Source organism: Setaria italica, chromosome I, assembly GCF_000263155.2.
Source record: "Setaria italica strain Yugu1 chromosome I, Setaria_italica_v2.0, whole genome shotgun sequence".
In the NCBI taxonomy this organism is placed as follows: Eukaryota; Viridiplantae; Streptophyta; class Magnoliopsida; order Poales; family Poaceae; genus Setaria; species Setaria italica.
The window spans coordinates 26,978,509-26,992,242 of record NC_028450.1 but is presented as its reverse complement, the minus strand read 5'-3'; the positions used below and the strand labels follow the sequence as shown (position 1 = coordinate 26,992,242).

Genomic DNA, 13,734 nt, shown 5'->3' with positions numbered 1-13,734 from the left:
TTTCAAATCCTCTTTCGAGTTTAATGCTGTGAAAATTTACCTTGCACAATTTTCATAAAATGGTCACCACGTGTAGTAGAAATGTCATATCATGATGTTCGGCACTTCTGTGAAACAACCTTTGTTCAACAAATGATCCGGCAGGTCGAACTATCCTCCGAATCTCATGCTGGACATATGTGATACGTCTTTAATTTGACACGGACCCTGCAGGTTGTTCTCGTGTGATGAATTGCATTTTGCTTTTGATCCTTCACCTATGAAGTCCGAGTATTATCCTATTTCGAGTAGTACAGACGCAAGAGAACAAGAATTATCGATACTACAGTAACTCCAACAGATTGACGAAACCAATCCTCTTTCCTATAAACACTCATAAAGATGATCTCCTCCAACAGAGAAAACAATCCTATTTTCTTATAATTTTTTCTCAATTGAGTAAAACCATCTCTCAATCCCCTTTAGAGGCTCCCCATGCTGCGTCATCTCCTGTCCCGTCGCCGAGCAGCACCCGGGCCACCCTTGCGCCGCCGCCGCCGCGCGGGCCACCCCCGTGCCGCCGCCGGGCCACCTTCTCTCCCGCCGCCGGCGGGCCATGCGCCCCTCCCCTGCCGTCGGGCCACCTCGCGCCGCTGCCGGCCAGCCCTATCCCGCCGGCCAAGCACCCCCGCGCCACCTGCGGGACGCCGGGCCGCCCCTGTCCCGCTGCAAGAGCTGGCGGAGCTCCTTGGCTGGTGTGCTGCCGGCAAGAGAGAAGAGAGGGAGAATAAAAGAGTGGAAAAAAAGAAAATTGGATGTGTTCCTGACATCTTGGACCCACCAGCTAGAGGAGCTAGATGAAAAGGGATCGGAAAAACCTCTCCCCATTGTTCTTGAATTGTGAAAGGCGATTTCCCTGCAGGGTGATAAAGGGGATTGGAAAAAAATCAATCGGTTGAAGTTGCTCTTACACCTATTCATGCTATGCACGAATTCCTGATTCCTCCCAAACCCACTGATAGATCTATGAGTTTCTAATTCCTCCCAAGCTCTCAGACAAACTTACATCGCATAGTATTTCCCTACACCACACATGCATACAGGGTACGCAACTCCCCTAGAGAGCAGCTACACCGTGCATGATGTCCCTCATATGCTGTCTCCTGCGTGTAGTGTGCCTGTTCAGTTCTCACCCTTTTCGATGATCTTGCTCCTATTCTTATTTTCTTTTTTCTTCAGAAACGCTCTCCCTACTCCTTGTTCTGCACTGGACTTTCAAATATACATGTTGTCCTGCGCTGGACTTTAAGATTATACTACAGGTTGTTACAGTACCATTGCACGTTAATATCCTTAGCACATTAGTTGTAGTGCTTTATATGAGATGCTTGTTATGAACCATAAATGAAAAGAACATTTGTTTAAGCAGGTAGTATGACCACCAACCCACCCCCAATGGAAGAACTACTAGATAAATAGATGTGTTTTCGTTATTTCAACTAATATTCTTCAATGTATCTGAAACCATCCAGGAACCTTATTATTGTTGAACATGTGTGTGCTGCGTAAATTATTGTACATGTCGAAAGATCAAGGTAGCATTTGGCATTCCTTTCCTGATTGGGAAAAACATCATGAAAACAATCCTTCTAGGAGTTGTGAATACCTTTTCTTTAGTTTGTGAGGTGAGACCGTGAGACTTGTCGTCATTAACAAGCATGACACAGTTAATGGCAATGGCTGGGATGAGAGGGGGAAGAAACGGAATTAGAGAAGAACCTACTACATATGAGAATTTCATTTTACTAGATTTCATTTCATGCATCATTGTAGATTTGCTTGTGGAAGAGGTAGATGGCCCGCGATTCATTTAGGAGATGTATGTGGGAAAAATTGCGCAGGAATCAGCATGTCGAGACAGTAAATCACTTTGAATAACTATGTTCTGCAAATTACAGTTTGAATTGCTTGCTCTTTGAAGTGTAATAGCTTCACTTCATATGCACATAGACCTCAGATCTTCCATCAGCTAACTAGCAATGGGTTCATATACTGCTGACATTTCATTGATCATATACATACCCGCGCCAAGTGCAAAAATTAGTTGGAGCCAAAGGTTTAATTTGTTAAGAGACACCATACAGTTCTTCCAAGTAAAATAAACAAACAAATGAAAGATTGCACAAAAGGTGGCAGTCGGCTGGTATATGTTTCGATCACCTACACTGAATCAAAAACCAAGCAGATGCATGCGCGCAATATGAAGAACCAAGGTGACGTGCTACTAAACAACATATAGTTAATTCAAATTCCTGCAGCATTACTACATTAGGATCAAAATACCACAAGGCAATAAGATGGACAATCTGGCTAGCCTATGCAGTATGTGCACCCTTACCCAGTGCTAATGCAGTGACCGGTCCTCCAGCGGAGCGTATCGTGCTTCGATAGGATGTTTAGGTGATCCCTGTTATGCAAGCACTGACTCATTGATTAGAATTGATATACGGCCCCGTTTGGATCATTGGAATTGAATTCCATCATAATAATCATAATTTAGACACAAATTAATTAAGCTAATATAATTGTATGTGGAATATAGTTGTATATTATAGTTGGTGATATGGGAGAGATACTTATATGCTGCACTTCTACTATAGAGAAGCGAGTCTAAGAGCGTGCTATAAGAATTGAATTCCATTCTAATAACCATAATCTATAGAATCAATTTCCATCTCCCACCCCATGAATTTAAGATAGGCTTATATATAAACTTTGGAAAGTTGTGGAATGCCACATTCCAACATAAATTAGCCTACTCCATTAAATAGATTCCAATTCCTTCATACCAAACGGGGCCTACGTGAATTCCTGGTGCCTCTCGATCGAGCCTATCCTCTTCCATATACTTGTACACATACTCTGCCTGTGTAAAGAACGTAGCACTATGAAATGGTGAAATCTACTAGCGTGGAATCAGGGAAGATGCTCTCTAAGTTATATATACGACGTCTCTCCTGTCTCGCCTACTTCCCATTCTTAAACACAGCTCCACTGAGTATCCGCAATCTCAATGTATTTTGGTTGGTGCTTTGTGCGATTATGCAATTGTGTAACTCATTCCTGCGAAGCACGACCAAATTTATTTGTCATTCAAGTTGAGAGATATGCCATGATTCACATTTTTTCTTTCTCAACTTCAAATTTGTTACTATGTTCTTTTATACTCCAATCCAAGTGCGGCCACCACATACTGCAACGTAAGGACTACGTGACTGCAACACATGAAATGCAACCATCTTAGCAATAATACTAATTATATTAGAGCTCTTTTTGAGTCTCCCACATTAATTGTCACATGAAGCACTAAAAAACATAGAAATAAAATTCTTACAAGTCTCTTTCAGGCTTTTTGAGGAGTACCATAAACAACTTAATTTGGTCGTGACACAAGTTCGTATGTGTGTGTCCGTCATTTATTTGCATATTCACCGTTGAAATGGGCACAAATGCCAATGCAACATGTGCAAAAAAAATTGCATGCAGTTGAATTTATCGATGATTCACTTTTTCCTCTTTTTATTGGTAAATAGCAAAGCAACAAGTAAGTTCATATTACATCAGGCCAAAAGCATTTAGCCCGAACAACCCAAGCAAGAAGCCGTTAGAGCATTCAAAGAGATCACAAAAGATAACCGAGAGGCAGAGGGACAGCCAGATCAACTCATCGCCAAAGCACGTCTTTCTTAATTTGTGTGATGTCCTCTTCTGTGCGCCAGGCTATACCTCCAGGCTCCATTGGCGGCAGAGGCTACTATTTAGGAAAATGCAAAGTTTTTTTTATGAAACAGGAGGGGAAGATCCCTACTAATTATATAATATATTAAAAATAGAAAGGGTCAACTTACAAACAAGAATTAAGAAACAAAGAAAGAAAAAAAAGATCAAAAAGATTACAGCTCTAACCATGAAGATATTGGAAGTTTCCAATCCTCTTTTACTTTAAGAATAACCTGAGTAAAAACTGATTTGAATCGAATCAAACATGCTTGCACAGGTGGAAAAACCTCTTTAAAGATCCAATCATTTCTGGCTATCCAGATGCTCCAACTCTGGAAAGTGCAAAGTTTCCACAATTTCCAAATGTTCCACCAAGCATAGATCACAGTGTCGTTAAAAGAATGTCGATTTCCTTCGGTTTGTGTCCTAGCAAACAACTCCCCCATGTCAATCAAGATAAACTAATTCAAGCTATGTTTGATGGTGCTCGTACTGCCTCTCAGATGTGCGCCGACGGACTTGAGGCAGCTCATATAGGAGAATTCCCGGTGCCTCTCAAGCGCATGCTCTCCCATGCTTACACACATGCGCTCTGCCCATGAAGAGCTAGCTCATTGTTAGGTGAAATGGTGAAAACTACAATGTAACCTGCTGCAGGATGTTCTGTAACTTATGTATGTGATGATGCTGGCTTCCATGTCTCGCTACCCTCACCTTAATAATAACTAATAGCGATTTCAGGGTTCTGGTTGTTGCTCCATTCAATTGTGCAAATGTATTATCAGAATTGTAGCCAAATTAATCCATCATTTAAGTAGAAAGATATGAAAATTGACAAGATAACAATATCCTGATACGCATTTCCCTTCTCAACTCTATTTATCTTCTTCTTTAATGCTCCAGTCCAATGCGAGCATCATCTACTGACTTTCATGTGGAAAAAAGTACCTTCTACTTACTGAAACAATATGACACTGCAGCAACAATGTTTTCCAGAAATCATCTTGTTAGTTGCAATAACTTGCATGTACCAGACAGCAGCAAGTGCAGATGCTGAATGACTGAATGAGGTAAATGGTCTAGCTAGACTAGGCATGAATGATTGTCCTGCGTAAGTGACCGCGGTCGCCCCGCATGGTGGATGGCCTCAGCTGCTTTGAACCGACTCATCCTTTGCTAGGATGCTGAAGTGCTGCTGCGCAGCGATTTTAATGGAACTCTGATCTTCAGGGGAATGTAGTGTCCCGATCTCCAGAATAGAGGATTCGAGCACCACGATAACCAGAATACGGAAATCTGAAGGAATCAGAGGAAGAACGGAAGAACAGCAAGGGGAAGGAGACGAGAGGAAGAAAGGTTCAGGCAGGGAGCTCATGTTTCCATTCTTCGATGCCCAGCCAACACGGCTGTCCTGGTTACATATAGCCAGCACCTGGGCCGGACTACCACGACGGCCCAAAATACAACGCACACACCTGGTTACATATAGCAGTCAAATGTTTAGCTAAGGTTGGCCGGGCCTTAGCCATCCATCCAAACACAACCTTAATTCCACAGGAATCCCGTTAGGTTTGAAACCGGCGTACTGCCTCTCATATGTGCACCGACCGACTTGAAACAGTCGGACAGCTCAAATGGGACATAGAAGAATTCATGGTGCCTCTCCAGCGTATCCGGTATCCCCTCCCTCTCGAGCTTGTTGTAAGGTGGTGACAACTACCAGTGTGCATGTGCTCGAGGCCTCGAGCACGTTGTTCTGTAACTTATGTATATGATGCTGCCTCTTATGTCTCAGCACCACCCTCACCTTCTTATTAATTTGCAGTAATTTCAAGGATTTGGTTGTTGCTCCATAAAATTGTGCAAATGTATTACCCTGCCTGAGAACTGCAACCAAAATAATTCGTCGTTTCAGTAGAAAAGATATGCCAAGATAACAATTTTCAGATACGAATTCCCTTTTTCTCAACTCCATATTGATCTCTTCTTTAATTATCCAGTCCAATTCGACCGTCATCTTTTGCCTTCATGTGGCAAATAGTACCTTAATTATGACACTGCATCAACAATGCGACCGTCATATATTCCTTTTCTCCCCAAACAGCAGCAAGTGCAGAAAGACGAATGAGGACTGAATGAGCGATGGAGCCAGTATAATGCAGGCCATGAAGAAAATTGTTCTAAGTAGCTATGTAGACCAAACCTAGAAGCTGTGGTTCCTAATTGTGACGTTGTAGAGATTTATTTATCCACGAATGACGTTCTGATGCACATCAACACACTTGGTCAAAATTAGCTTTTGATTTGTTGCAAAGATCAGGTAAATTTAGTCCATTTCACTTGCTTGCTGCCTAGTAAATAATAAGTTTCAATACCAAACTAACTTGAAGCTTCCTAACGCACTACAACAATTCTCAAATCTATTGCTTGAAGACTGTAACCGGAAACCTGCTAGGCTGCTATATCCAGCGTTACAATTCTCAAAAAATACTTGCTTGATACGGAGAGGAGCCTGCAATTGCGAGTGTTGAAAAACCTCCATGGCATCAACAGCTTATTGCAGCTGTAGAACGAAGCAGGTGCGTGACATGAAGACCGAAGAGCTACTAAACCACACGTGTAGTAACAATTCGATTCACCGTAATCTATAATACAACTTGGGATGCAGTATTATACTGTGGAACTGCACAGATGCAGTCAGCCCCTCGTGGACGCGTATGACGGTATGAGGATGAGACAGTAAGTCTAGCTAGCCTAGGCACGAAATGGTCGTCTTGCATAACTGACTCCAAGCACCCCGCCGCGACCCCGTGTGGTACATAGCTTTAGCTGTATGGCCAACTTACACTTTGCTAGGATGCTGGCGAGTTAGCAAGCACTGGCACTCGATCTCATGCTGATTTTTTCACAAACGATGCATGTGAATTCCTGATTTTTTCACAAACGATGCATGTGAATTCCTGGTGCCTCTCGAGCCTATCCTCTCCCACACTTCTCTCACAGATACACTTTGGCTCCCTGTAGAGCAGATAGCAAGGTGAAATAGTAGTGAAAACTACCCCCGAGCGCGCTGAGTTGCCTCACAGTCTTCTCTAGCTTTATAGAAGGCGTATCACCTGTCTCGCCTCAAGCAGAGTGGCAACTCCCTCAGCCGCTGCAAGTTTATAACCCCGCCCTGAGACTGAGAGCGACAACAGCTCACAAACTAAATGTGATTTTTCATTTAAGTATAAAGATACACCAAGACAACTAATTGATGATTTGCAAATAGTTTCCTTTTCTCCACTTAATAGTAGCTACGTTGTTTTATGCCCTAGTCCAAGGACGGGGACGGCCACCATATATCACCCTAGCAGGAGTACCTTTTCAATATCTTCGTCTATATATTTTTTATTGTCGGATTCAGATCGGATCGCATGCGGAAATTATCATGTTATCTTCATGTGTTAGATACCATGAAACTTGAAACACAAAGCGTTGTAAGCTGTGCCTTCCATCATCTAAGATGCTCACGAAGTGTGTACATGTCAGAATACGGCTGTCGAACGTTTTGTGCTTCACAGATAGTTCCTGCTACAAGGCCAACAGTTGCACATTCTCTTAACCGCACAGCAACACCTGCATCCACCATTTTTTTTTAATCTTGCTCCATCCAGTTGTGCAAATGTGCTACCCTGCTCTAGAACTGTAACCAAATCAATTCATCGTTTAAGTAGAAAAGATGTGCCAAGATAGCAATTTTCCGATATGGATTTCCTTTCTCTAACTCCATTGATCTTCTTCTTTAATGCTCTAGTACTCCAATGTAAGCAACATATACTACTTTTCATGTGGCAAAAAGTACCTTTCACTTACTCATTGAGACAATATGACACTGCAGAAATAAAGTTTTCAAGATTTATTTTTGGATGTAACAAGTCTTACAAGCAAAACAAAGAGATTGGTAGGGGGATTATACAACCGAATCTAGCCACTAGGTAAATAATTTTGCTTTGCTCTCTGGATAACCAAGGCTTGTTAGTTGCAACTTGCATGTAACCAGATAATGCTTCCATTGTCAGCGTCTGCTAGTCCTTTTCTCCGCGAAATAGCAGCAAGTGCAGACGATGAATGACTGAATGAGCGGTGCAGGCTCTGAAGAAAATTATTTTGAGTAATTATTTATGTAGAACAAATCGAGAAGCTGTGGTTACTGAATGTGGTGTTATAGTGATTTATTTATCCACGATGACGTTCTGAGCCACAGCAACACACAGATTCGTCAAAATTAGACTGTGATTTGTTGCAAGACCAGGTACTATTATTGGTCCATTTCACTTGCTAGCTGCCCAAGAAGCCGATACCAAATTAACTTAAAGCTTCGTAATGCACGTCAACAATTCCCAAATCCAGTGCTTGCATGTAACTTGAAGCCTGCTAGCTAGATCCTTCGTTGCAATTCTAAAATCTATTGCTTGAGGGATATTGCTTGAGCCTTAGTAGCAAATGTAGCAAGGAAAATGCATACTGGCGGCGAGTGCCTTCGTCACACTACGCTTGCTATATGATAGCAGCTGCTGTGAGGCAACTCGTGCTTTGCTGCACACTGATTTTAAACGAACTCTCGTAGTGTGGGATCGAACCGGCGCTCGACCTCATGTGTGATCCCTGTTATGCATGCACCAAGCCACTTGACCCATTTGATGTACGTGAATTCCTGGTGCCTCTCGAGCCTATCTCTTCCATAATTCTCACACACTCCATAATTCTCTCACACGCTCTCGCTCTGTAGAGAAGACAGCAAGGTGAAATTGTAGTGAAAACTACTGCTGAGAAGTCAGGCATGGTTCTCTGACTGCTCTCTAGCTTTATAGAAAGCGTATCCCCTGTAGAGCCTCGCAGAGTACTGACTCCTCACCAGCTGCAATTTCAAGGTTTTGGTTGGTGCTCGATACAATTGCGCAATTTTATACCCTGCCTCAGAGTGACAACAGCTAACAACTTCAAGGTGATTTTTTCATTCGAGTATAAAGATCAGCCAGGACAACCATGTTCGGATTTGCAAATATTTTTCGCTCCACTTGTCTATATGTTGTTTTACACCCGTCCTAGTACGACCAAGAAACTTCTCAGAAAGTGTGATCTTGTTCATGCAACTCACGAGTTGCCTTCCATCATCTAAAAGGCTCACGAAGTGTGTACATGTGAGAATACCGCCTTCAAACGTTCTGTGCTTCATATATAGCCATCCAAACACCGTCTTAATGGCACAGGAACACGGTCTAACAGGAATCCCATTAGCTAGGTTAGAACATGCGTCCACCTTTGTTTGGTTAATCCTTGCTGCTAGATAATTGGATGATTTGGAGAAACAGTACGTGCAACACATCAATGACAAGTCTTCAGGTCCAAACACGAATAGAGCCATCCACAGAAGATGTCAACATGCACGCCTTCGTTGGGTGGTAACTGATGCTGGTTACCTGCCAAAAGAAAATGTAACGTATAGCAATGAGAATAAACAACAGCAAAATTGAAAACAAATGACAGCCAATAGACGACAAGCAGTTGCAGCAAAGCATAAGGTGCAATTCTGGAAAGAAAAATACCACAGAACTATGTGCCCTGAATCTTGCTACAACAGGCGCATCCACCAACTCCCAGAAGAAAACATAACCATCCTCAGATCCACCAACAACGAATGCATCATCATTCGTCAGGCAGCAATCCATCTTGAAGGACTGTGGAAATATGATAAATCAGAAATTGAACAATGCAGAGGAAATATGATAAATCAGGCTGCAAAAAGAACTCTTGCATCAATGAATTGTTCCTTTGGTTTTTTAGCTCTCTACATATAAAGCCATCTGCTCTCCAGTTTATTGCATAAGGAAGAGTTTATATAGCCCTATAGCAGCATATAACAAGAAATGGAGAGAACACGCTAGGTAAAATGAAACAAATTCCGTTTTGCTGTGGGCAGATGAACAAATGAATGATGCCTGATGGTTAAGTTGAAATTAAGCATGATGATTAATGTAAGAATCTGTAAGTAATAATATCCAATACCAGCAATGAAGATTATTAAGAGGTACCTTGCATGCATGCCCCTTGTACTCCTGTAACAGTTCTCCCGATGACCTAATGAACACAGCAGGCATTGAAAGGTTAAATATCTCAGCATGGCACCCCTCTATTTGGTACACTGGACAAATGAGATTACTCTACTCAACAGAATGGAACAATCACACACTTCTGTCAGTATCATTGTAGAAAGATGATGTGGCTAGAAATTGTAGCACACTTCCTTGAAAATAAGAAAGAAGACCACCACTTATGGTCCTAGTGTCATCTGTTCCTTTTCTCCTCCAGCAGAAAGCATCGATGATGAATGAGCAATGGAGCAGCAAAATGCAGATTCAGAAAGCACAAGAAAATTGTTCTTAGTAGCTGTGTAGACCAAAACTTGAAGCTATGGCTCCTGATTGTGATGGTATAAGGATTTGACCACAATGATATTCTGATGCACAGATATGCACCAAGTCAAAATTAGCATGTTTTGTTGCAAAGAAGAAAAAATGGTCTACTAAACTAGCTGCCCAAGAAGATACAAGTTTCAACACCAAGTTACTTTAAAAGCTTCCTAAAAGCAAACATGAAGCCAGCCTAAGACGTGCGCTACAATTCCCAAATTAATATTGCTTGAGAGATATAGATAGGAGCCTGCAAGTGCAAGTATAAAGCATCTCCATGATACCAACAACAGCTAGTGCAGCAGTAGAACCCAGTAGATGGATACATTTGGAGCACAAGATTTCCCATGAGTGGTGGTATGATAAAGTTAATAGGCAGGCCATTGATGGATCAGAGATGAACAGTTAACGAGAAAAGTTGCTTCAACCAACCAATTCAAGATGGCAACTAATATTGGCAGCTATGTCAATTGATGGAGGAACTTCCACTCCAATCAACATTTGCTGTCATTGATGGCCATATAGTCTTTCCAATCAAAGCTAAGAGAGAAGGGTGTGACTGCATCCTTCTATAAAGTAGTCAAATAAGAGTCACTCCATATTGGAGTAATGGGGTGTATTGCTCCAAAGTGCTAAACAGAAGAAGCTTCCTGTAAGTTTTTGTCCAGGTCGAAAACAAAATACTAAGAAGCTTGTGAAGCACACTTACTTGTCTAGAAGCCTCACAGTAGAATCTAAACAGTTAGCTAAATAGCAATTGCCGTCATTTGATAAAGTTATACAGTTCACAGGATGCCCCAGATTATCAACAGTCTCCCTGTTATAGGTAAAAGCGAAATGAATCAACAAGCCATATGGAATAAATAGATAGATGGATTTGGATAAATGAATCAATATGTCAGAATTAATTCAGAATTGAAGAAGGCAACACTTACCTACCCATGCGAATGTCAAATGTCCGAACAGTACCATCAACACTGCCAGCAATTATTTCTGTCTTTGTTAGGTTAACTGACATTACACTGTCTTGAAAAGTATCAATAGTCTGCAATGCAATAGAACAAGGGAACCAAGTGTATGAGACTTGAGAAAAAGAAATATCACAAGAAGTGATGCATCTATAAGTTTCACAATTTAAGACTACCTGAATCGGATCACTGCTTTGTGACCTGCAGTCAAATGCACGCACCGTACGGTCATAACCAGCTGAGACTACAACAGCATTGTACTCATTGAACTTCACTGAATTGACCTACACAGAAAACAGACAAGAGTAATTGAGCAAAATGGCAAACCATTAAGAAATCACTTCTAGGAGGCAGATTTATCTATATGTTTTGAGCATCACCAACATGCCTGACTACAATCACATTGTTGAAGTACAGTCTACAATGCCAACTGTTCAGGTAATGTGGATCTATCACATAAGACCATAAGAGTTCTATTACAATTTAGAGAAGTATGGTTCAGAGCACTGCTTTAGGTGCATCTAGTATCACATTCATGGAAACAATAGACAGCTTGGGTATTTGCTGCTCGATCTTTGTTGTGTTCTCCAATCTTCACATAACATTCGCTGATGTTCAGAGCAACAAACGGAAATGGTTTACAGATAGCAGTGGCACCCGTGCAATGACACTGCAATTGCAGCTAAGAACAACCATATGTCGTCGTGGGCATCACAAAGGGATGAATAATCCGTTTTAATCATAAAAAACAGCATCAATCGATGACTGATCCGTTACCTCGCTGTTGTGACCGCGGAACTTGCGGATGACGCGACCCGAGGCGACGTCCCAGTAGAAAATCTGCCTGTCGGCGCCGCACGACACCAGCTTCGCATTATCCCTGTCCAGAAACCAACCATGAAACGAAGAAACAGCAAGAAGCACTTGGCAAATTTCCCTCTCCTGCGCCTCCAGATCAGATGCGACGCAACGAAGGGAGACCACGAGGTGGGGAAGGGACGGGTGCGTGCGTGCGTGCGTACGTACGAGGAGGAATGGACGTCGCGGACCTCGCGGGCGTGGGACTTGTAGGTCTTGACGTGGGCGCCGGTGTGCGGGTTCCAGAGGCGGAGGGTGCGGTCCTTGCCGCAGCTCAGGCAGTAGTTGCCGTCGCGGTTGAACCGCACCGCGAGCACCGCCCCCTCGTGCCCAGATAGTGACCGCGCCTCCGTCCGCGGCAGATGCTGTGCCGCTGTCCCCGAGGACGACATCTCTTGCTCTCACCTCCGCCGCCGCCGCCGCCGCCGGGATGGGATGGACGGAAAGAAGACGACGAGTCGACGGACCGAGGGGATGGGTGGGGTGGTGATGTGAACTGGGCTGGCCAATGGGCTGTAACCCGTAGCCCACGACACAATTGTAACAGGATATTCTCCTTTCCTAAGCTCGTGCAACGGTACGAGCTAGTACCTCGCTCTAAGCACTCTAAGAGATAACTTTTTTAATAATTTAGTTTTTAAGCACATAATTAATAATATAAATGACCACACACGTCATTCTCACGTAATCTAAGAGATAACTTTTTAATGATTTAGCTCTTAGCACATAGCTAATAATATAAATGACCACATACGTCATCCTCACGTAATCTTGAAGTGCGGAGACTATCTTTTGATCAAAAGATAGCTCTCCTCTCTCTCCTATTAAAATATGAGAAAATATTTTACAAGCTAGTTTATTTTATGAGTCAGCTCATATGCAACCACTGGAGGAGGCGTAAAAGAAGCAGCAGCAGCTGCTCTAACAATTTCAATTGGCGTTGATGCAACGGGCAGTTGGGCACCCTACGACATCTCCTCAGGTGTCATGGTACTATCATATAATTCACCACTCAGTCTCAATTCGAGCAAAATGCAGTGGCGTCATAATTTGTGAACTTTTATTTTTTAAACAATCGGTTCCTGTCTTTGCTGATCTTCCCTCCTGAATCCTGATGCTCCTATGCCTCACAGGGAATCAACTTCCTAAGGATTTAGAACAAAACCCTTTCTGCGTTTTAAGCATATCAAAGCGAAAGTAAATGAAAAACCTGAACCATGGCAAAAGGAATGCCCATCAACACCTAGGACAGTGATCGAAGTCAGTTTGCACTAGCCTCTCTGAACCAGAGTTTAGAATTTCGGCCGAAATTTCACGAATCTCTGTCATTTAGCACTGTTTGCTCAAAATTTCTTTTTTTCATCGAAAGATTCATCTTTTAGTTCAAATTTCAGTCAAAATTTCATGAAATTCGGTGTTTTCGTTGGGAACTGAAAAAAATTCGAAAAATGAAATCCTAATCCCTGCTCTGAACATCCAACCATTTGGGTTAGGATACTATCTGGAAACCAATATTTTTGGGGTATTCGATAAACATGATGAGATTACCTGCACCACCACCGAGAAATGCATCATGTAATCCGCGACATCATGTGCGATCTTTGATGAATTCACCCAGAATGCTAAACGCCGTGACCCATAAACCAAGTGTGGTGATAAACAGGTTCCTCAATCCTCTCAAACTTACAAAACATATA

At 42.4% G+C, this 13,734-nt stretch overlaps 1 protein-coding gene across 1 annotated transcript; it reads right to left on the bottom strand.

Annotated features, from left to right (window-relative positions):
* Positions 1-8,733: 8,733 nt before the first annotated feature.
* On the bottom strand, positions 8,734-12,533 carry LOC101769785 (WD repeat domain-containing protein 83). Its single transcript, XM_004952643.3, has 8 exons — positions 12,206-12,533; positions 11,957-12,059; positions 11,356-11,463; positions 11,147-11,256; positions 10,921-11,028; positions 9,834-9,879; positions 9,348-9,479; positions 8,734-9,221 (listed from the first exon to the last, which is right to left on the bottom strand). Exons 1-8 carry the CDS (start codon positions 12,427-12,429, stop codon positions 9,141-9,143), a joined length of 912 nt encoding a protein of 303 aa, XP_004952700.1. The 5' UTR covers positions 12,430-12,533; the 3' UTR covers positions 8,734-9,140.
* Between the last annotated feature and the right edge of the window lie 1,201 nt (positions 12,534-13,734).